This window comes from Protopterus annectens, chromosome 7.part0 (genome assembly GCF_019279795.1).
Source record: "Protopterus annectens isolate FY-2018-M chromosome 7.part0, PAN1.0, whole genome shotgun sequence".
NCBI lineage: Eukaryota > Metazoa > Chordata > Ceratodontiformes > Protopteridae > Protopterus > Protopterus annectens.
In genome coordinates, this window is record NC_056739.1 from 515,727,176 (window position 1) to 515,752,991 (window position 25,816).

The 25,816-nt window shown below is 39.0% G+C and overlaps 1 protein-coding gene across 4 annotated transcripts in view; it reads right to left on the reverse strand.

The window, feature by feature from the left end:
• The window catches only part of TRAF3IP3 (TRAF3 interacting protein 3), a 967,079-nt gene that overhangs the window by 85,280 nt on the left and 855,983 nt on the right, over nucleotides 1–25,816 (reverse strand). For 3 of the 4 annotated variants that reach the window (XM_044077128.1, XM_044077126.1, XM_044077129.1), the window contains 3 exons: nucleotides 16,128–16,190; nucleotides 10,658–10,720; nucleotides 7,860–7,922 (listed from right to left, as the gene is read on the reverse strand). In XM_044077128.1, coding sequence (XP_043933063.1) covers nucleotides 7,860–7,922; nucleotides 10,658–10,720; nucleotides 16,128–16,190 — 189 coding nt within the window. The remainder of the gene's footprint in view (nucleotides 1–7,859; nucleotides 7,923–10,657; nucleotides 10,721–16,127; nucleotides 16,191–25,816) is intronic. The other variant, XM_044077127.1, reaches the window with a different exon arrangement.

Here is a 25,816-nt window from a genome sequence, read left to right on the forward strand (position 1 = left end):
ACGCACTTGAAGCTCTCCTCAGTATGGAGAACATCGATATCTGTGCAGTGACAGAAACCTGGTTCAAGGCTCCAGAAAGCACCCCAGCACTACCAGGCTATACCTCATATCATGCTTTTTGGCCCCAAAACTGGACCGAACCACAAAAGGAGGGGGAGTTTTCATATTTATCAAGGATATCCACACCTCCAGGTTAGTGGCATTGCACGAAGTATCGGAGACCATCCATGTGCAACTAACAGTGGGCAAGACTGCTTTTCAGTTTATAGCATCCTACAGACCACTCTCTCAAAGTCAGGAATCCCATTCGCTTTCCTGAAAACATTGGAGAACATGAAGATCTCTCCGAACACCATTATATTGGGCGACTTCAACTACCCAAACATTGACTGGAAGCACTACTCAAGCCCCAGCACCTTAGCCCAAAGATTCCTGGAAATTATAAACTCAAATGCTATGGAACAACTAGTCACCACTCCCACAAGAGGGGACAACATACTAGACCTGATCATTACCAACATGGGGACTCTATGCTCCACACCAGAAGTATATCCCTCATTGGTAAGATCAGACCATAAATTAATTTCACTGGATGTCCACATCCCGACCCCACCCCCAGCCCAGAAAACCACAGTGAAAAATTTCTCAAAAGCGAACTTCTCACTTCTCAAAACTGAAGTGGAATCCTTCAAGGCCCCAGGGCCAGTGGAAACTGTAGCACAAACTGCAGAATCCTATATAAATGCATTCTACGGACATCTCCAGGAATGCATGGATCATGAAATCCCAAACAAAATCAAGACCCAATCATCCAAAGGCAGGCGTCCAGTCTGGTGGACCCCTGCCATAAATAAACTGTACAACAGAAGGAGGAAGCTACTACATGATAGAGCAAAATCCCTAATAGGGAAGGCATCTCTGATCAGTACTAGCAAAAAATTACGATCCCTCATAAAATCCTCCAAGGCCAGCTTCGAGAGAAAAATTGCACAGGACACCAAAGACAATCATAAGGCTTTTTTCAGTTATGTTAGAAATCTAGGATGCAACTCTCAGACTTGTTCTGAGTTGATTCTAAACGACAAAAAATACACTGAACCCACAGACATCGCCAATATCCTGGCAGACAGGTTCAGTGCAAACTTCTCCACTCCCTCCCCCCCAAAAGAGCAAGTATCTATCCCGGCAGAGGGCTGCCTACCAAACATCTCAGATGCTCAGGTGAAGGCTGTCCTCTCCAAAGCAAAAAACACTGCTTCCATGGGACCAGATGGCGTCCCAGGTTACGTCCTACATGAACTACAAGAGGAACTAATCCCTCAAATAAAACAGCTATACAATCTCAGCCTCACTACAGGATATGTGCCCACAGAATGGCGTACAGCAACAGTGGTCCCACTCCACAAAGGTGGAGCCTCTACGGACCCTGAAAACTATCGCCCCATAAGCCTGACTAGCTTAGTATGCAAGGCTATGGAGAGGATCATCATGGAGCTCATAAACAAAGACATTGGGGACCTACAGACACTAGATCCTACCCAGTTCAGCTTTGTCAAGGGCAGATCCTGCCTTTTGAACCTGGTTGACTTCTTTGAAACAGTCACCAAAGCCATAGATGAAGGGAAGGTAGTCCACACAGCCTATCTGGACCTTGCAAAGGCATTTGACACAATACCCCACTCGGGCATCATAGATAAGCTATCCAGCTTAAATATAAACCCCTATGTCACAAGATGGGTTGCAAACTGGCTCAAAGACAGAACCCACAGAGTGAGAGTTGCTGGAGCCATGTCAGACTCGAAACTGGTCACAAGTGGTGTCCCACAGGGTTCTGTCCTGGGACCCCTCTTGTTCGGTATATACTTTTTCATGTACAGGCAAACGTGGGAGGACTATGGCTCACCAAGTTCGCAGAAGACTGCAAACTGGGCGCCATAATCAACTCTCCAGCTGACACAAACATCCTTCAAAAAGGTCTCACAGAGACAGATAACTGGTGTCAGCGCCATGGTTTAAAGCTAAATGCCAAAAAATATAGTCATACCCTTTGGCAAAAACAATGTGCCCACAAATTACCACATAGGCGGAAACCCATTAAGTACAGAGAAAGTTATTAGGGACCTGGGGACCCAAGTTGATAGCAATCTCTCCTTTGAAAACCACATTGCCAAAGTGGTTAGAAAGACCTTCTACATAGCCCACCTCATCACGAAGGGTTTCACATCTAGATCAAGAGAGGTAATCGTGCCCCTTTATTCATCCCTCATCAGGCCCATCATAGAATACAATGCCCCTTTTGGGATGTACCTTACCCGACACCTGCAGCAATTAGAAAGACCCCAAAAGTATCTCACCAAGAGGATCAAGGGTCTCAAACAGATGCCATATGCTGCTCGGTTAAAAAAACTCCAGCTCTACTCAGTTGCATACCGCCTACTTCGAGGCGATCTATACCTGACATACAAAGCTATGTCAAATCCAGAATTAATGGACATGCTCCACCTCAGTAAATCTAAATCCCTTAGAGCCACATGCTTGAGGGACTTGAACCTCAGCACAGAAATAAATAGAACTTGCTGGAGGGACAGGTTCATAACCCAGAGGCTCCCTTTGCTCTGGAATAGAATTCCAGTTCATGTGAGGCAGAGCACCTCACTGAATCTCTTCAAGAAGAATCTCGATAAGTGGATGGGGGATCATAGGTTTGTCCCATGGATTACTCCCGTGTCACTATTAGACAGAGGCACAGTAAACTAAACCTTAAAAAGGGCACAGTATACTCAAATCAAGGGGTGGCGTAAGCCATACAGAATCGGGCTAGGCTTATAATTGCCCCAGGGCAGATAGCCTAGTATGAACCTATGAACCTAAGAAATCTGGATAAAAAATAATCAAGAATGTAAAGAGAAGGAGGATAGAACTTCTACAAGCAGATGCAGGCAGTTAAAAGATAAAGAAGGAGACCTATGTGAAGAAAGAAGAGAAAACAAACCAGCATGCTAAAAATAAGGGATGGAGAGGCAAAGGATAGAAAAAAATTATAGAAAGGCACTACATGAAAAAATGGGCTAATGCATAAAAACAAGTAATAAAAAGAGAAAAAAGGTAGACTTGAAATAGTGAGGGAGTGGTGCACCCTGGATAACAGAGAACAAAGGTAGAGTGCACTGGAGAAATTATGGAAGACAATATAACAGATAACTACTCAACATGAAAGTGATAACTTGGAGCCACAAAAAAAGAGACAAGAACAGGACTTTGTGACCCTAAAACTAAGGTAAATATATTTTGTAACTTCAACATGAAGGGTGGAAGGAAAGGAGCCACAAGAGAAGTACAGCAGGGACAAAAAGATTCAAGGCAGCAGTGGAAGTGGTATATGTATTCAGAGGGGATCTATTGAGATAAGAACTTCAGTGCAGGACTGATGAGGAAGTATAAATGACTGAGGAAGGGAGAAAATGTATCCCAGATGTGCCGTCACACACAGAGCATAGTGAAGAACAGTGAGAATATAAATGGATGTGAGAACAGTGGGCATCCATGAGAGATGAAGAACAGAAGATAGAAAAAGAAGATTCCTAGAGGAACTAGAAAAGAGAAATATGAATTAAAAGAAAAAAGTAGCAGTACTGAAGGCAATGCATCAGATAAATATTGCAGGATAAGGCCAAGGGGGCAGAAGGAGCCAAAGGGGCTAGACCCCACAGAGATGGCATAAGCACCATGAATCCAGATGATAGACTGAGGGAATCAGGCTAATTCTAGGGGATGATAACAGGGAGGATGATTGGAGAAAGACTCTAGGGGATAACATGGAGCATAAGATAATATCAAACCCCATTAGATGATGTAGAATTATAAGGTAATGCAAGAGGGAAGGGAATTTGATTACCTAAAGAAACAAGACTGAAAAATAAAGAATGACATAGAAGGAAAGTTAAGAAGATGCTCATGTAAGGGGCAAAAGACAGAATAGTCATTTTATTATTTTTTAATTTAATTATTTATTTATTTGACATTTGTTAACACGGTTAGTCTGACTGAGTGAGAACCCTTTTTCAGTGGAGGCCTGGCTGGGAGAAAAGCTCCACAACTGAGTATGACCTATACAATAACAAAACTAGATACATAATAATAATAACAATAATAATAATAAAAATGTAAACAGATAATAACAGGTAACTGATTAAATCACAGAGCATAATTACTTTCTAGCAACATCATTCAGTCCGTACAACCACTTTACGAGGTACGTACGTTGGTTACATCAATAGGTCTCAACTACAATCACTGTTTTTGATAATTTACAGTCATACTGGCAGAGTATTAAACTTGATTTAGATATGTCTAAGTCAATGTGCTGTTTAAGAGTAAAGGATAGGAGAAACATAAGGGGGTAGGGTGTGAGTGAGAGAGAATAGTAGGTGTAGGTCTTTCAAGGTAGGTGGTTACATTGACAGATCCATGTATTGTTCAAAAAGCTTTTAGTAGCAATTTTGAATTGATGTTGGTGATTGGGTAGGGGAGTAGCTGTAATGGTTTTGTCCTAATTAGTTTTGGGCTTGTAGGTTGAAAGAAGGCTTTGTTATGACCTACGAAGGGTCCTTAGTGGAGTGTAGGGGGAGATCAGACTGGTAATGCTGGGATAGAAGGAGGACAGATACAAAATGGAGTGTACTATTTGAAGCTGGGAGAGAAGTAGTTGGTGAGGAAGCTCTAGCCAGTTTAACTTTATAAGAGCTAGACAGTGATGTGAGTGGTAGGAGTGGCCAGCAGTGAATTTAGAAACTTTGTTGTAGGTAGCTTCTAGTTTTGTTAGCAGAGTGGTTTGAAGGTTGTTGAAAATTTGTGAGCCATAAAGTAGGCTGGGGAGAAGGTAGGCATGGGATAGGGTGATTCTGGCTTTACTGGATAAGAATTATTGTTCCTGTAATGGAGGACGGGCTTTGGGTAGGTTTTCTTAATGTTGTGAGGACGTGCTGGTCGAATTTAAGATGGTCATCAATGATGACCCCTAGTAACTTAGTATGTCATTTCACAGTGATAGGTATGTTATTGTAAGAAGAGAATGAAAAGGAGGATTTAAGATGATTCATAGATTTGGGGATAAAAACCATGAGTTTAGTCTTTTTTGGGTTTAGTATTAGCTGGTTGTTGAGCCTGTTTTCAATAGCTAAGAAGGACCTCTGAGTTCTAGTATTTAAGTCATACTAAATAAGAAGAGATAATAGATTCAGGAAAATAAATATGCTTACAAGTGAGGCAGGGGAAGTGGACTACCTGAAAAGGAAATGCATGGGGGTAGACTGGAAAGTAAAAAGTGTTTGCAGACCAAATAAGGTTGATGTTTTTTCATTACAATAAGGTGAAGGTTTTTTCACTGTCATCTCTAGGGAAGGGGAAAAGATGGGAAAGTAGGGCAGAGATGGACATTGTAGAAAATAACTTTAAAGTATCACTGAAACCAAAAGTGGGAGGGAAAGAAAGGGGGAGATAACATGTAGAGAGAGAAGTAAGGACAAGAGACAGGCCATCTTTGCTAGGTAAGCAAGATCAGGGTAGCAAGATAGATCGGTTCCTAATAAGGAAGAAAGGCCATAAAAGGTAGAAGATGTTGAGATAAGAGAGAAATCATGGACAATGCAATAGTCAAAAATGTCTGTACAAAAGGAGGAAGTAGAGACAAGAAAGTGAAGAAGGGAAGTGAGACAGAACCAGTCAGAGGTCTAAGGAGGATGAAATTAGACTTGGGAGGTACCAAGAAGGATTATGGAAGAAAGCCAGCAAGAGAAGATTAGCTAGAAATTGAAAGGCGATCTGGGATTAAGGTCACCATGACAAGATGACTCAAGCAAGAGGAAGGGCAGTATAGAGGAAAGCAGAAGGAAGTAGTCACAGAGACAGAGGCAGTGTTGTAAGGAATATGTATAGATGGAGGAACCAGAATTAGATGAAATATGGAAAGGCTAGTTATACCAGGGCAGAAAAATATCTACAGGAAAGAAATTAATTCTAGTAGAGACAGGAGAAAAAGTCTGGAAAATCCCTAGTCTGAAGATTATATGAAACGGGATAAGGCAAATGTAAATAGTCTAAGAAAAAGAGAAGGGGTACTGATAGAAAACAGATGAACATGAAAGAAGATGGGATTTTTTTAGGGCATACCCACATCAACAAGAAACATCCTAGGAACAAGAAAAATTGAATGTTGATGTGACAGACTGATAAAAAAGAATAAAAGGAATTTCATAAGCTGGTCACACTAGAGGTTGTAATCAGGGCAATTAGAAAAGCAAACCGAGGCAAGGCAACAGGAATGAATGGGTGTCAGAGATGTATTAAATAGAAAAGGTGATGTAAAAAAAGAGCTAACAGAAGTTTATAATGAGCAAAAAATGAAATCATATGTAGCTGCAAATTGGAAAGAAAAGGAGGTAATGACAACAATTTGTAGAAGATAATAAGACAGATGATCCTTAGGAAAGGAGGGAATAAAGAAAGAAGAAAGTGTCATGCAGGAGGTAAGAACTGTATATGTTTAATTTCAAATCTCACTATGGAAAACAAACTGAAAATGGATTAAGGAAAAGAAAGAACAGTGGTGAAAAAAACATACTCTAAAGCTTACCTGTTGGCACTGAGAGAAGGGAAAGAAAAGTATGTAATGTTGCTGTAGGTGTTATTAGACAACATAAACAAGATGGCATCTTGACTGTACATTCTTCAGATTTATGAACTTTCTTGTCTGTTAAGACTGTAATAGTAACATGATAGAAATGTGCTTCAGAGGGGAACTGCGTGTTAGTATTTGAGTTTTTTCTATGTGATTTTCCTCTCATTCTTTTAGAACAGCATATAAAGAATTGAAACATTGAGAAACTGTTTTATGAATGATGCAGAACGTGGAAGATAAGAGCAGTGACAAGAAATCTGAGCTCATGTTTGAGATGTATAAAATCATATTAGAAATACAGTACTGTTTTGTTTGTTACAGCCAGACAGATGCTGATTTGGGTGCAGACAGGGTAGTTTGTTAGCTCAGTACATGAATCTGTCCTTTTTTGACCTTTTTAGCTACAACTTGTACCACAGAGCAAGTCAACCACAGTGTTTATGGCAGGCAGGAGTAACACATGCAGACAGTAGAAAACAAGAAAACTCTGCTGAGCCACAGAGGTCAGGACTGAAAGGTAAAGCTTGCAGTTTTGAGGGGGATAATTTTTCAGTTTTTACCTCGAGTTCAGAACAAAGCAAAAATCATTAGGGAAAAGGCCCCAAATTAGGAACACTTTCTAATTGTTGATACTATTAACTTAGGACTTCTCTCAATAATTTTCACTGTCAGGGGAAATTGAGTAAAAATATGGAAAATAAACTGGGGAGTACCAAAAATATGGACAGTCAAAAGGTATGCACCATGATGTTGTAAAGTAAAGGCTGTAGGCATTAAAGCTAAGGTTTTGGTATACAGTTCATTTGTTAAGTTTATTACATTAATTACCAGGATATATGCATTACATAGGCTACCCCAAAAGATGCACGTTTTTACTAACCCTGCTATTGTTTTCACTAACTGAACTCTTGTGTGAATTTCCCATTCCTACCTTTATTGTGCCATAAGGACCTTGTTGCAGGTCATATATATCCAGCCTCTAAAATTAGTTTCATCACCAGAGTACATAAAAAAACACTTAATCAAGGAACAAATTCCAAAAGAGTTGTTCTCAGCGGTATAAGGCCGGTCTATAAACAGGCTTATACTAAGAGCAAGTATTTTTTTTTTTTTTCGATTCAGGCCCCGAGAATCATCCTAGCATAGTTTCTTAGCATTTTATTTCAATATAAAATCACAGTACCTTCTAAATATGCCACTTTTGTCTCCGTGTTTAATTTCAGCTCTTCAACAGTTTTCAGTTTCTCTGTTCAGGGGAAAGAAGGTACCTAATCAGTTTAATCATTAAAGTTGTATCTATCAAATCTTCAGTTCAGATATCTGGAATAGACAATTAAATATTTCAGTAATTCATGTTAAGTATATTACTGATTGCTTTGCTGGCCTTTTCTTACAACTGACAGCCTCATCAAATTAACAACAGAAGTGAGACAAGAAAATAAATGTATTAAATTAACACCATCTTCACTAAGTAATGCAATTGTTTGTGTAGGTCATGTGGATGAAAAGGTGAAAGGTACTAGTAATATCCCAGGGTATGACTGATCTGCTTGGCTACTGGCCAATGCTGAAAGTTAACTACAGCATATCAGTGTGTATTTGGATAAAGCATGGGCTTTGGCAAGAACAAACTAAGAAAATACTAGCCAGACAGTGACTTAAATGCCAGTGGACTTTATAAGTACGCAGACTGTGAATGGAAACTTTTTAATTTCAAGGATGTGTCATAATATTTTATTGTTGTAATGCTGAACTTCTCCCCAGATAACATAACATGTTACTCTTTTAACCACTGTCTTGTATATGTGTGTGTGTGTGTGTGTGTGTGTGTGTGTGTGTGTGTGTGTGTGTGTGTGTGTGTGTGTGTGTGCGTGTTACTATCTTTAAGAGTGCTTAGTCTTTAGGCACTTTATTAGATTTCAAGCTAATGACTTCCATCAAGCTTGACCCTCTAAATATTATCTGATGGATCTTTTCAACACATTATCCTGGCTAGAACACACAGACAGGAATTCATAAATGGTCAAGACATTACCTTGTCAGAATGCACAAACAGGAATTTATAAATGGTCGAGATATTACCCTGACCAGAATGCACAAACAGGAATTCATTAATAGTCAAGACATTACCTTGTCAGAATGTACAAACAGGAATTCATAAATGGCCAAGACATTACCCTGGCCAGAATGCACAAACAGGAATTCATAAATGATCAAGACATTACCTTGTCAGAATGTACAAACAGGAATTCATAAATGGTCAAGACATTACCCTGGCCAGAATGCACAAAAAGGAATTCATAAATGGTTACTCTATATGTGTGACTGACATTTGTGAAATGTAATTTCCCTCATAATTCTTCTATCTAAATTATAAACTTAGATATATAAAACATATGGTGAAACATGTGGCGTCATTTTAAAGTGATACATCATCATAATCCATAAATCAAGTAATGTCAGGCAGTAATGCCAGTAAATCTAAGCTACAAGACTGAAAACAAAGGTGTTCTAGAAATTTCCATCTAGGGTACAGTCAGTAACATGGTAAAAAGTTTAAAGAAAGAAAATGATAAGAAAAATAGAATGTTTGAACTACAAGTAGTGAATATATCTATATTATTAACTACCAAAGCACAAGGGAAAAGAATCAGAAGCTCATCATTGACATAGGAATACCGACACATGACCTTTTTAGGAGTCCTAAGGGCAGGTGACACAATAATCATTGACCAGCCAAATGTCTGATTATTAAGAAGTTCACATTTCTTTGTTTCTGAGTGGCTTAGTTTAGTGCATTCCTAATCCAAGTACGTTATTAACAGTAACTTAAAGGCTGCTGTACATGCAGGGTAAGAAATATCCTGTTATCCCTAAGGTTTACTGACCACAGAGTTAATATATTAAGAATCACTAAAATGTGGAAGCTCAACCCTATATAACAGATGCAATTAAAATGGGATTTGTCAATATTTTTTGTCAGATATATAAAGTGTGGTATTAATGTGCTCAGTTAAGTGCTATGTACCCCAAGAATATATTAGTATAACTTCTGGAGATTTATACGCCACAAAAATCAAATTCATTCATCTGTCAAACCAGACAGGAAATACTGTTGATCTTTTACCAACCATAGGCCTAGAACATGATTAAACTGTAAATATTTAATTGACCTTCTTAGAATATGCATGATGTCTACGTTAGCAGCAAGCCTTCTTGAGGCTGTTTCAACCACAATCAGCTTCCCTCTCTGCACTAATTAATTTCTCCTGTAGGAGGTAAGAGCTGTCCAGTTCATTCCCCAAACAGGGCAAGTGTCCTGTGGCTAACTCAGTTCATCTTTGCTGCAAAGCCCTGTTAGCCCATTCTCGCTCCCACCCTCTCCAAAATATCCCTCTCAGTTTGGGAGCTGCTAATTAAAGTCAAATTGCTTTATTCTTTTATGTCACTGGGCCAGGTGTTGTAAAGGTAAGTTCTGAGACTCCTGCAAAACATACAAATGATCACTGTATCTCACACTATGGTCTGGACATCTGTTCAGGAGTTTGACATGTTTCATTTCAAATGGCTGCTTCATGCAGGACGGAAATGACAAGAAGCATTCTACACACATTGCCTTGCAAAACTTTATCTATGTTTTCTAGTGAATCACCAGGTTACTTGCACCAAGATGGATGATTCAACAGCAGAGTGGCAATAACGTTCGCCTGACTCTTCCAACTCACATTTTACTAACTAGTCACTCAGCTAGTGCCCGGTGTGTGCATATATGCCTAATCATTCTAAGAGAAAATGATCATGCTACAGAAGAAGTACCCCACATGCAGGATATACAACAGTCACCACTCACTATTTTTTTTTGGATTCAACATCAGAGCAATATTTTGTAATCTCAAGACAGCAAGCTTTAGAATATTCTGCTTTTTTCATTATTTCACAACTAGCATGCTTACAATATCATTACGTTGCTAGAGAACTTACCCTTTAGATTTGTGAAGCTTTTTTCAATGTTCTGTTTTTTTTCTTCTGCATTTCTTAGTTTAACTGTTTGAAAGATGAAACAATTAAATTCTGAAACAGACGTATTTCTACACTGTAGAACATTACAAAACTGAATAACAAAGCAATCCATTCCATTATTCACACTGTGCGTGTGCACACAGACACACACACACACACACACACACACACACACACACACACACACACACACACACACACACACACACACACACACACACACACACACACACGCGCACGCACACACATGCATATACACACATACATACAGACATGCAAGAAATAAATCAATAAATATATTGATGATCCATAGTCAGACTACTGAAGGCTAGAACAGGCCATGCCTCCATCAAGCCTTAAATCAAACATCTGATCAGGATTCATTACTGGTAACTTACAAAGGGTTGCATACTCGGACATTTTTTCAGAAAGTCAGAAAACTAAATGGTGCATACACATCTTTGGGTCTACTTCTAAATTTCAAACTTTCAAAACATTGATTTTCTTATGATCGAGACCATAAGATTGAAGTTTTGACATTTTGAAATTTAAATAAAAAAAAAAAAATAAAAACAAAAACATTTTTTTACATTTTTGGAGGGAGCAAGCCCCCTGCAACCCCTACATCCCCTGCACCCCCTTACTCCCTGCACCCACCAACATCCCCTGCTAATCAAATATACCAACTCTGAGATCACACCACACTGAGGAAAACGGTAAATATACCATTCTGCTCTGTATGGTGAGCTCCATTTAAATGGTTTGAAGTTTCAAAATGTCGATCTTATGGCCTGGTCCATAAGTAAGTTGATGTTTTGAAAATACAAAATTTAGACGTAGACCTATGTCCCTATGCCTGTAACTTGAATTGCTTTTCTACACATCAGGCCATTTAGAATCAAAATGATATTTAAATACAGCTTCATAGGTTTATTCTAGGCTAATGATGTCCCCCATATTTACATGCCTAGGTGTGCAACCCAACCCATTTTTGTCTCTGAGTACCTTGGCCATCTATTTGGTGGGATATGTTAATAAGGAGGCAGCTAAGGGGGAGGAACATTACTTGTGAACTAATTACTTACTGTCGACCACTGTCCATCAGAGACATGGAGACCAGACCAGAGGCAAATATGAGATTTCACATTCAATGATCAAGATTTTGTTTGAATGGGGTCAGGGGTGAACTCTACCTCATGTGGACGGAAAGCTTATTCCACAGTGCAGGGATCCTTGAAGACACATATTAATCTCTCCAGTATGTTCTATTTATGTCACAAGCAAAGTATAGGTCATTGGATTTAATGTCGCTAGTGCTGTTTGTTTTGCAGATGTGCAACAAATCGATCACAGCCAAATCTGAGGATGCCTTATAAGCCAGGTATAGATCACCCCTTAGTAACTTGTAGAAGATTGAGTATAGAAATAGGGCCTTATAGTGATCTCCTGGTGAGGAATCTTTGAGGGCATTCCAGCTGTTGCAAGTGCCTGATTAGGTAGCTAGCAAAGCTGGCATTACACTCAATGATGGGTCAGATAAGGGCTGAGTAAAGTGGTACTAGAACTTTCTTGGACTTGGATGCTGTACCCTTGCTTATGATTTGGGCAACATAGAACCATTTTCTTACTATCTTGGCTATGTGTGGTCAAAGGCCAAATTACTATTTACATATGTTACCAGATCCATAAATACTAGGTCAGCTCATAAGAGTGTTTTATCAAGTAATTAGCTTGAGTGGATGATTTCCTAAAGGGCACTATAATACATTTCTTCACACTGAGTTTTAATCCATGGGTTTGGCAGCAGTCATTTGTTTGTGATAGACCCTCTGTAGGATGCCAGTGCTATGGGGGTAATCTATGATAGCTCCCAAGTTACAGTCATCTCTGAACTTGGTGAGCCAGAGGCCTTTAGCATTAGTCTTGGCTTCCGAGTAGTAGATGCCATACAGGACTGGACCCAGCACAGTGCCCTGGGATACTTCACTGGCGACTGATCTCCTGGTGGAGGTGGTCTCACTAATCCTGACTTCTTGGGTCTATCTATGAGCTAGCCAGCATTCCAGTGAGTAATATAGGGATTTATGCCTCCTTCTGAGAGTCCATCAATAATTCCTGAGTAAGGTATTGTATCACATACCTTGTCTAGGTTAAGGTAGGCACTATGCATAGTTTTCCTCTCATCCATAGCCTTGGTGACCTTCTCAAAGAAGTCTAATGGGTTGAGTAGGCATGACCTTCTCTTAACAAAGAAAAACTAGGATGGGTCCATGTCTATTAGTTGAGAAAGTCCTTGTTCATCATTTCCATGATCATTCTTTCCATGGCTGTGTATATTAGAGTGATCAGTTGATGGTCCACCCTTTTGAAGAGGGATGACCATTGTGGCCCTTCATTCAACTGGCACATAATTCCACAGAGTTTCACAAGGATGTGTAGTAAGTCCCTTGCTGTTCACCCTGTTAGCACATGATTGTACAGCCAGGTACAATGCAAATCACATCATCAAGTTTGCTGACGACACAACAGTGGTGGGCCTCATCAGTAGTGATGATGAAACAGCATAAAGAGATGAGGTGGAACAACTCATTACCTGGTGTGGAAATAACAACTTAGCACTAAATTTGAACAAGACAAATGAGATAATTGTGGACTACAGGAAAAATTGCAAGAAACATTCCCCCTTCACTCTGGGAGTGCACATCGATGAGGACTTGTCTTGGAAAACAAATACAAATGCCATATTCAAGAAAGCACACCAGAGGCTGCACTTTTTAAGAAGGCTGAGGACAGCAAATCTCCCATCGGCAGTTCTCACTACCTTCTACAGAGGTACGATAGAAAACATCCTGACAAACAACCTCGTAGTATGTTATGGAAGCTGCTCTACCTCTCAGTGCAAATCCATCCAGAGAGTGATTAAGACAGCTGAGAGGATCATTAAGACCATCTTACCACCTATCCATGACTTGTACTTATCCAGATGTTTCAGCAGGTTGAGAGGAATAATTAAAGACTGCACTCACCCTGCTTACAGTCTGTTCTTGCATCTATCATCTGGAAAGCGCTTCCAAAGCATACGTTGCAGAACTACAAGATTCAGGAACAGCTTCTTCCCTAATGTCATCAGGCTGCTGAAATCTAGTAACCACTACACTCCATGATGTCCAGTTGGGTCAGTAGAAACTGTCTCAATTTGTGCAAGAACCTGGTTACCAGTCTCACCTAATACTTAGTGCAATACTCACCATGACTGTAACTTATAGGCCATCTAAGGCAGTAGCAATGCAGTAAAATATCTCTTCTTTCAGTCCAATACATGCAAATCCATAAATTAACCATAGTGCAATACTCTAAGGTCCATAGTGCAATACTCTAATGTTCACAGTGCAATACTCAATGTCTCTTTCTGTGCAAGGATCAATGCAATGTCTTAACCAAGTACCTGTGCAATACTAAAGTCTCATGCAAGTAAGTGTTCAGTTCAAAAAGTGTTAAAATGTGTTTCTAATTATGTGCAACATTAGTCTGTCTACCTGCATGTCTGTGATGTAATAGCCAGGTGTTACATGTGTAAATGTCTGTGAAAATAGTCTATATGTTGTCTGCACATTGAGTCTGAAGATACGGAATTTCCTTCAGTTTTTGCGCTTGTGTGATTTCTGAATGACAATAAAGTTTACTTTGACTTTGACATAACCTGTTTTGAGGCTGAAGTTGAACAGTGCCTTAAGTAGTCTTGTTAGTTCATGTTTTAGACTATTTAGGAGGCAGCCAGGGATATTGTCAGGGCTCAGTGAAGCAGTGTTTGTGGCCTTAGTGAGCACCACTAAGACCTGCTACTGTTGATAGTTGGGGAATATGCTAGAAGATATTTCACAAGGGGTAGTAGGGGGTAGTGGGGCATGAAGTTAGAGCTAATTTATCAGGCAGCAGATTTGCTATGTCTCCCTGGTCAGTGAAGGTTGTTCCATTTACTTCCCATTCTGTACACTGGTGAGTATTACCTTTCACTCTTGTGACATAGCTGAAAAAGGACTTGTGATTGTCCTTAGCCTGGCAGGCTTTTCTGAACTCATAATTGGTATTGTTGGACTTTATTGGACATCATGATTTATTCTTTAGTAGAATTAGAGAGCTCTTCACTCTGTGAAATTTGCTATTTCTGATTTTGACCATGACTTATTTTGTTTGCAAGATTCCACCAGATGGTTTGTTTTTGGTGTTAGATTTGGGGTGCGCACAACCTTGTCCAGGGTGCTTGTTTTGATATAGCCCAGGAAACGTGCCTATGAGTTAGAGACATTGTACTTTCCCCAGTCTATAGAGGGGTAGTTAAAATTTCCCATGAATAGTGTATTTAGTTGGATGGTGAGTGCCTCTAGTATGTCATGAGCTTTGTGGACAATAGGGAGTGAACTGCAGCTTGGCAGGACATGGTAAGGAACATAGTCTATGGAGACTTGGACATGAATGAACTACAGGGCATCATCCTGTTTAACCAAGATGCAGTTTTATTTGTTGCGCTTTCTAGAATATTGGATAACATTATTTGATCCTTTTTTACAGTAAAGTCTGATACATATCTTACATTCTTTTGGGTTGGGGATCAGCTTTACTTTTAATTTCTATATTGCCTCTTTATCTACTTCTCAATCTTCTTCTGTGAGGGCCGCTAACTTCTATAAGTTTGGATAAATTGATAAATCATAAAAGATCAAATGTTTAATCTACATTGTTAGGCAACTAGAATTTTTGTATATAGTTTATTATTTGTATAGTATATGTTGGTATGTATTAGGAATCACTGATTAATGTTGCCTTTTTCACTGTTGACAAATGTTTTTATTGGTGTTATTTGTGTTTTATTCATAAAATACAATCTTCTTCTTTTGGCATTTCCCGGTTAGGGGTCACCACAGTGGGTCACCTTGTCCGCTCATGATTGGCAGTGGAGTTTTACAGTGTCGAGTTGCCAGCCCGGAGCCCAACCTTCCACAGAAGGCACACACTCACACCTAGGGCCAATTTAGAGTGTCCAATCCACCTGCAGCATGTCTTTGGGATGTGGGAGGAAACCAGAGCACCCAGAGGAAACCCATGTGACTACAGGGAGGACATGCAGACTCCACACAGAAGGCACCCCAGCCGAGGATCGAACTGGAGAACCTCTTGCTGTGAGGTGGCAATGCTAACCACTGCACCACCGTGGCCACCCATTCATAAAATACAATAAAGATTAAAAAAGAAAAAAAGAATGCTTCCTAATGCAGTATAAAAAAATACATTTGGTAACTCTGCTATAGAAGGCAGTCAAGATACAATATTGATTTAAAATTTGTGTATGTACCTCCTTCTGGAAAATTGTAATGAGTTTCTTGATCTGCAAAAACAGAAATGCAGTAATTCAAGATTGTTGTAGAAAGCCTACCTTCTAAAGACATAAACTTGGTTCCCATGGTTAACTTCTCTTCTTCAACACTTCTTACTTTGACTGTTCACAAACATAAACATATGTTAGAGTCAATGAAGAACTGTTAGAAGCCAAACACATTATTTCTATGGATCTTGACAGAGAAAGAGAGAGAGAGAGAGAGAGAGACTCTGATATGCAAAATTACAAGTTTAACTCAGACGACTCTCACATGACATGTATGCTTTGACAGAATTCCTTCTTACAGTTTTTAGTAACCTCTATAAGGGTAGGAACTATATACTCTGTCAATGTACTTATCAGGACAGTACAAAACATCACAAGTAACATAAACACAGCACCTAGAATGTATTTCATATGATGTCTGGCGATACAAGGACATTTCATAAATTATCTCCAAGAAATAATAGTCTGCAAACAGTGCATAATTTGTGTCAAATATCACTAAGACCTCTAAACTCAGATGAGAAAAATGCCAGATACATAACAGCCAAACTGCTCAAATAATTGGACTTGGATAAAGCATAATTTCATAACAGACATGCATAGCATTTAGGGTTCTGCCTTGTTCCTAAGGTGCAGTGACCTTAAGAGATGATTATATTAAAGTGCAAAGTGCAGGGAGCGGACCTCCTGCTTGTGAGTATGTGGGGATTAACTTCCACATAAAACTAAGCTGTTAGTTTTTGTTCAACTCACAGTTTCAGAAACTGGTAAAGAGCCAATTAAGTTACACAATATGGAGAATAATAAGCAACTCATGCCAGATACTATTTGTATCCTGGCCACTACCCAAGTAACCACCCATGTACAATAGATTTTCATAGTATTAGAAAAAATAAAGGTTATGCTGGCATACTATATATACATGAGTTAAAAGTGATAATGCCATGTGGTGTCTTTCTCAGAAACAACAACAAAATTCAAAGTTAGTGATGGACTTGTCCTTTTAGGTTGTTTCTGAAAAGGCCTTGTGACAATACATCAGTTTTCACAACATTTTATATTTTCAGTGTAAATCAATAGTTTCAGCTTTCTTATTGAAAAACTCACTGAACATCTGTTCTTTTTTGTGGGAAGAGAAGGGCAAGTGTTAGATTTTTACCATATTTCTGCTGGCCTTCCTCAGAGTATATAATCTTGTCCATTCTTTACATGTAATAAGCACTGTAAAGTGTAAGACATATCTTGTACTGCATGGTATGCTATTTTGTACAAAAGTATTTATTTAAGGTTTTTTATAATGTTTCACTGGAAAGGCAAGCAGTTCCGATCACCACACATAGATTCTGTAAAGGGATACAGATAATACATTCCCATAGTTGTTATTTCATTTATTGAAGCAAAACAACTTTTTTTTTAACTTTCACCATACCCAACTTCAGACCTCCCACCAACATCCTATTTACCCCATTATTCTTCCTCAGGGGTGAATATTTCCATGCAGTCCTCAGCCCAGGGGTGACCCTCATGCTCACTGGTTCCCCAGTGAGTTCATTATTCTCTTTCGGAGGCAGGAGCATGAATGGGGTGCCAGACAAGCTGTCATTCACAGGGTACATCCTTCCTGCTTAGCTCCTTCCCTGCAGCCTGGTGGATTCATCTGAAGTTTCTTCTCCAGGGGGCTTCCTTATGCTTGCCTTGGCATAACCCTGGAATGCTTCCCTCTTCCTGATTTATGTGCAGAATGAGACACAAAGACACCATAGTTGTTAGCAAAGAAACATTTATGTCTTTTTGCTGTCATAAGGTAGTGATTAGAAAATATCAATGTGATTGAATGTATTGGTTATGGCCCTAATCTCCCCCCACCCTAGTCATTCTGATATCCATACCGCTCAACCTTTTAGAGCAGGAAATCTGGACAAAGCCACAAATAATGGGGGGCAAAGGCCCAACAATAGGGACACTTTTAAAATATTGCTCTTACAAACTTAGAAAGTTGACAGAATAACGGTTTACACTGTCATGAATTTGTTGAAGGATATTAAGTCTGAAACTCAAGTGTCTGCCATTATTTTCTGACATCAGTCCTCAATGATTTGCTGGTGATTTGCCAGAAAAATAAAATTTTATGAGAAGCAGGCTACAAATATGAGGCAAACATCTGGGCATTGTGTGAAAATCTGGACAGTTGAGAGGTATACTGAAATCTCATTTTATTGGCTACTGCCTGGGAACATCTCCATTAAGTGTCCTAAGTCAGGAATGCTGATGCAGGTCATCATGCCACCTCCCACACTTACAGTGGAGATGCTGGTGAAGGCCTGTCATGCCTGTCCTCACCTTCCCTATTCCAGCAGCACTTGAGCTGCTAATAAACTCAGATCCCATGAGCTGTAGATAGAGCTTCATCCCTGTACACCATGGAGTCAGGCTAAAGTGAAACAATAAAAGGGTTAATGATGGTTAAGCAGATCTTATGAGCTGTCCTGTATGTCTGTCCTTTAATAAATGTGCAACAGAGACAATACTGTATAATTTAGCTTTTTTTTTTCGTTCCGATAGCCAGCCTCCATTGGCATAGAGACCCAAAGTCCTGACTATGGCCTAGGTTACTCAAGTTCAATTAGTGAACCATGCATCTTTTTGTAGTTGGGGGTGGGAGGGAGGAATGTTGAGGCTTTGCTTACTTGCACCTCTTCAAAGGGAGGGTTGGACATGATGTGTTGATAAGAGGAGAGCAGCTATCTGTAGCTACCATGGAGAACAGAGCCAAGAATGGCAGTTACCTAAGGGGACAGATAGGCTTGAGATGCATCTCTGCCCAAGATCAGTGATTAGAGATGCTCTCAGGTCATTCCACATTGCAGGCAGTGGTGAATAAAATGTGATATCAGCATCATTTGGGGGTAAATTAGGGCCATAGTCAGTACAGTCAAGCATATCAATCATTTATGATCTACCATTGTAAACAGACATACATATTTCTTTGCAAGCAACTATGGTGACTTTCTAGCCCCTTAACACCTGCTATATCTGATTCATTAATTTCCTGATAAAATGCAAGCAAGTCAGAGTTCTTTGCCTTTTCATTTCTATTTATGTAGTGTTTTTTGTCCAGTTGTTAGCATGTGCTTTTATTACATCAGTACTCTCTTAATCAGTTTCTGTACAAACTGGAAACTTCTGTCTCATGAATCTAAGGCATACTTTCATTTTTTTGCTATGTTTTTCTAAAGAGTATTGTAATACTGTGCTATATGGTAAACAGAATGTAGTTTGGGTCATTCAAAATAGGAATTGTTCAGATTTCTACTTAATATGTGACCTCCTGTCACCTGTCTTGGCTGCAACCCCTTGAATCACCTTTGTTACTAGACCACAGCATACTAGGGATGCTAGAAGAAACCATCAGTTCTCATTACTGGTCATGGGGTCAGCACATCATAGACCTGTCTACAATACATTGCTATTTGTCTCTGATTTGTACTGGCATGTTGATATAGTACTGAAGGTGATGTAAACTATTCACTTATACCAGATCCTTGTTAGCAATGATGGGCAGAGTTGCTGCATTCAGCTCAAAATGTAACATTTTTTTTAACTGTCTGGTAAGTTGTGCAGAAAATTTGAAACACCACGTATAATGCTTTCACACTACGCGTCTCTCTCATTAGAGTTTTGGAGCTGTTGGTTCCTGTTGTTTTTCTGAAAAACTGCATCCAACTCAGTGTCATCCACTGCTTTGCAAAAGGTAGATAAATAACTGAAACTGAATACACAAACACACGTCTATGTGCATGCTCCCTTCCTGCTAGGGATGTCTACACTTCTAAAAGCTCTGACCCCTAAAGTTAAGCAGTGGCGTAACCCCCACCATACACTCCCTGAGAATCTCCTTCCACCTACCTAGCTAGACCTGTCCAGGAACCAGGCCACCTCTTTAGCACAATGCTACAGAGGACATAGATAGATATGAAGCATCTGCACCACTTTAGTTGGCTCAGAACCAGTTACATATAATTCTACATTAAGAATCTGGACAGCTACCTTATTTCAGTTATTAAATATTTAAGGATACATGCTTCTGATAAACACAGACAACATTTGTGAATGAGCTGTATGTTTGGAAATAGGATTTGAACTGTGGAGCCACTAGATGAAATACCCATACTAGACCCTGAACCCTGCCCTGCAGCAGAAATATTTTTACCCTTAAATGCCAGTTTACACATTTGTACTACCTACACTAAAATGTGCAGAACTTTCTCTAATCTTGAAATTACCATATTACAATTATTTTTTTACAGGTTAACCTGAAAGTACTTTGATCTGCAAATACTTGCAAGATAATTGCTTTATTCACAATTGCTTTTATATCTCTGGGTATTAAATTGTGATCAAGTGTATTTTTGGAGCATTTATTGTTATTTTTCTTCTAAAGTGGTGAAACCTGTGACATTGACTGTTTTGTAATCTTTGTTGATTGAACAAAGGCCTATTTATTACCTGAGCCTTCATTTCTGTGCAGGCTACCATCCACCACCTATTTCAAACTAGGCTGCACTTGATGTCTGATGTTATAAACTACTTACGCTTATGTTGCTCAATGCAAGTGCAGGGATACCCCAACTGAAATGCTTACCCTTATTGGCTAATTTAACTTTTGCTGCACAGTGCCAACTGCTGCACAGTTGCACAGTGTATATCACCCACTCTTTGTCAAACATACTGCATGCTGTAACAACTGGCTGCAGTACTATATTGCACACTTTTCGTAGCTCATTTCTCATGTAACTGTCTCTCTACAGCACATCACAGCATGCTTCACCACACAGAATACTGTATACATTAATGTATGTACAACTACTAAAGTATGCAGGATTATAAAACACATCGCCTACATCATGTCAACCATAATACTTCATTGACTATATGTAAAACTTATCTGCAGATTTCATGCTTTAGATACAGAGGCACACTGCATTCCTTATTTGTTTAAGTTCTCATATAATTAACTCGTACCAAAATGAAAATACTATAAAAGTCTGACATGAGTTTGTACAAATCTCAAAATATTTATTATAAGTGCATTTGTCCATATTACTCTACCAAATGACTTCAGCTCTGTCCCAATGCGGAATAAATATGCTGCATTTGACCATGTGCACTGTCAATACAAAAATGTATCAGCGGTTCATAGGTTTCTTACTAAATGAGACCTTCTAGAAGCACAGTCACATCAAGCAATGCTAGTGGAGACTAATAAGTTCTCACATTAAGAAGACTTTCTATACATATCTCTGGCGAAACTTTGTGATAGGACATCTAGTCATCCAGACTGTTTTCTAAGGTTGCTAAGGGAAATACTCTGCTTGATACATAACAGCAGCCTGTACAAAAAATGGAGGAGATGTTGACTTAAGTGTTCATTATGCCATCAAGTGTTGTTGATGTGGTAATATACATTTAGATCTTTAAAAGGAGATTTTGCATTCCCACTTGTTCTGGAGTTCATAGAATGCTAGTTTGCTCATAATACAGAAGGGTAAGCAGAGATCACCTCTCAGGAGTCTTTATGACAGTGAGAAGTGCTTTTTGTCAATCAGAATACTTAAGGGTACAGAGACATGAGATGTTTTTGATGAGGAAAACTTTGACATCTGTTAAGCTTATATATGTGCCTAGCATGGTACTTGCCAAAGAAGCATTATATTAAATGATGGACCTAATAAAGGATGAATAAAGTAGGACTGTAACAACTTTGAAGAGATACCATGAAGGATAAATTGTGCAAGGAAAAAGAATTTTCAAACACAATGGCTGAAAGAGTTTTTCAAACCATCACAGAGACATATTGATCAGGGGAGAGTCTGTTAGCAACATACATAACAAAGTCTCTGATGACTATGTCAAATTTAAGAAGAATGTTATCTGCTACTACATTTGCCTAAGGAAAGCATGTTGCATTTCATGGTGTTGAGGGTAAGCTCATAATTAATTTGTCATTTGTTTGGGTGTCAGCATGGGGGTAACTGCTCCCAGTTTGTAGTAATCATCAAACTTAGTTTGCCTTAGCCTGTTGACATCTACATTTAGATCACAGAAATATATACCAAAGGGGAAGGGGCAAAAAAGAGACCATGTGAGAGACTACTGGTGACATTTTTCTATGTAGAGCAAATACCATGACCTTAACAGCTTGAGTTCTGTCAGACAGTCAATTACCAATCCAGCAAACTATGTATGGGTTCATTTTGGATTGGTATAGTTTTTCAGTAATCTCAATATGACAGCTAGTGTCAAAGGCAAGACACAGATAAGCAGTCTGGATTGTATGCCCCATGTTAATGATATCAGAAACCCTTTAGAGAACTCAAGCAGGTTGAGAAGCCATGATCTGCCGTTTACAAAGCCAAACTGGTGTGCATCTAGGGAGATAAGGTCACCTATTTATTAATCTGGCTATAATGTTTCATAACCTAGCAAATAATGCTAGTGACACTAATAGGCCTGCAAGTTCCAGTATCAGCAGACAGACCACCTTTATGCAAGGGCACCTCAGCTGCCATTTCCACACCTTGAGGACATAACCAGTTTAGACACTTTGGCTGAAGAAATTTTGCTATTCTACACTTTTCAGCAGACATTCAGGGATATTGTCAAGTTTTAGAGAGTTACTTACCATCTTAAATCTCTTGTATAAAAATGAAGTGGACATTGTTCAGTGATGGGTGGAGCTTTTTTTAGACTTATTGATGTAGAATTTCCACTATATCGGTTTAGTTTTAAAGTTGCTGTTTTGCTGATGCCAGACTAGTACAGATACCATAATGCATCTGTCTTAGACAGAGGAAAATTCAGATCAGTAGGCAACGGGCTCAGTTATAATGTCTGCTGACGAACTGTACCATTTGTTATTATTAATTAGATCAGTAAATTGCAAATAAATGGGTTTTGGAGTATCCCTGAATTTAGAAGAGTTAGTAGTGACAACAAAGCAGGTTATCGCAGAGAAGGTCAAAGCAAGACAGGCAGATTGGACAATGAGTTAATAGCAAATAGGGTGTGTAAGTAGGAGACATTTTTGCGAGGACAACATCAAGAAGATTAACACCTCTGGTGCGAAGGGGGATAATTTAGTCAAGTGTATTGTATATCAGACAGAAATAGGGTAATCATGAAATATATATATATATATATATATATATATATATATATAAATAAATATATATGTTTGCTGATTATGTATTTCTTAAGTGTTAACATATTAAAATCACTGAATGTTCACATTTTGACAGACTATTCACCCCTGCATACATCATAAGAGGGAATACTTACCCCTGCTAAGTACTGCAACCATCTCTATCATCCCCTTGTCCTATCTATGGATATTGCAAAATGAAAGTGTACCTTGACACTCTTACTGGCAAAATAGGCTGGTTCTTATACTTGTGATAATATATTCATTACCTCTATTATCATTAAAACAGGCATAGAGAACTGCAGAACACCTGCTGATCGGTAGTGTTTGATTCCTGAAGTTATTCTGTAGTAACATTGTATCATTTCCTTTGTCATAATCATGGATCTCTACGACTTCTCCAGCATTGGCATTCCATACACACATGTCCGAAAACACCTCTTCCATGTTTTGTCCACACTGAGTACATAACCATCCAGAATGTCCTGATGGAGATCATAATTATGTGTTATGTGTGTATCTGAGATTAATCCAGGTCTTACGCACCTTCCTCGATCATTGCCTACAAATAACTGTTGCAGCTTTTAAAACTCAAATAAGTTGTAAACACCTCCATACTTACTTGTGTAACCATTCAAATGCGACTTTCTTATATTATATCACTTTTTTCTATCGGAATAGGAAAATGAAAAAAATAGTGTATGACTTTATTCTTGCTGCATTAACAGCTGTTTTTTTTTTTTTCCTCTTTTGTTTGTTGGCTGACGCATATGTCCAAGTGTAGTACATTGCCTTAGCATAACAATATTTAAGTAAATAATCATCTGTATTGTATGCTGACAGACATAAACAACATGGATACTCAAATAGCACTTCAGGCTTGAATGCGACAAGGCAGCCTACAAAACTATTACTGCAGGCCTGAAGTAGAAAACAATGTGATTAGCTCTAGGCGCTAATAGGTTCATAGATAAGTGCCAGGCTAGATGCCCTTGTAAGCCATTTTAAGCCTAGCCAACTTCCCCCAAAGGTGAGATTCAGACTTTGTATTTTGTACCTGTAAGGTAAACACATTAACCATTATGCCAAACCCCCACAATAACTTAATTGGATAGGTGGCTAATCCAAACACATTTTCCTTTTGCTATTTTTGGCGTGTATAAATGTTGTCAAATGAAAAGGAAAACATTAAAATACAAGTGTGTAATGATATTGAACTATTCTAAAGAAAAACATTATATTAATCATGGGGATTCACTAAAGGGCATAGCTCATGCTAAAAAAAGGTCCTTCTCCCGTGGTGTGCTAATTTGTGATTCAGAGACATATTAGTCATGTCGTGGTAAGATCTCATTATTGGCTAATTTGCTTGTCTCTGTATCACATTTACTACAGCAGATCACTGCTGAATTGCATATTACTGTAGTATGCTGCTACTTATGCAGTCAGTGGCATTCCCCACCCAGTCACTTTCCTACACACATATACATACTACAGTCCTCAAGCTCTTCATGCAAGACATTTGGACAGATTTTAAAGTTGCTAGGATAAAAGGTTTTGCATTTGCATATATTTTTTGAATGAAGTCTAAAACTCAGCAGTTACTATTTATTGACTTCAATCCCCAAGGATTTGCCAGAAAACCACTCATTTTATGAACAGAACAAAAATATGAGCAAAAATCTGGATGTTCTGTGAAAATCTGGGCATTTGACAAGTATGCCTCCCCATCTCCAGTTTGTTTTGTCACTTAAGAATATTATATCCTTGGTGGGTAGTCATTGCCCCTTCCTCTGATCCCTGTAGTGATGTCAGTGCCATTAAGGCACTTTAGTATATTTCATCCATGGTAGCTATTGCTTTCCCCTCCTCCTAATCTCCATAGTAACAGCAATGCCTTTATGGTACTTCACTGATGCATTCTGCCTGATGTCTACTGGCTCCTTCAATCTCTCGATTCCCATACCACAGTTGTTGCAGGTAGTTGAACACTGTGTTTTGGCCATGTTCAATACCACAAGGTGGTGGGGACAGCCATGCTGACCTACAAGGCCTAGCAATTTTTGACTCACTTGATGTGTAGATGCCTTGCTGGAGGTGGTTCAATGAGAATGCACATGGCTAATTAGCATATGTCACTCCCCTGGACTGCCTCATTTGTATTCAGCATTGCAGTGGGGGCAGCCCTATGTGGTGGTGCACATCTTTCTGTTATGATGGTTGCTGAATTGCAATTGGGGTGCTATCTTGAATTCCAGCCAATATATCATAAAATGGTTTATATCATAAAATGGTTTAATACAGTTTTAAAACTGAAGTAATTTGCCATTGTTTCCCAGAAAGCTGGTTTATATAGTCATTTATAAAATAGCATTTTCCTACAGTTGTATTTATTTAACATTTGTTGACCAGGAAACTCCGACTAGGACAGAGCCTGTTTTCAGTTGAGGCCCAGGGAGATAGCCTCCATATACATATCTTTGGAATGTGGGAGGAAATCGGACTACACGCAGGAAACCCACATGAATGCAGGGAGGAC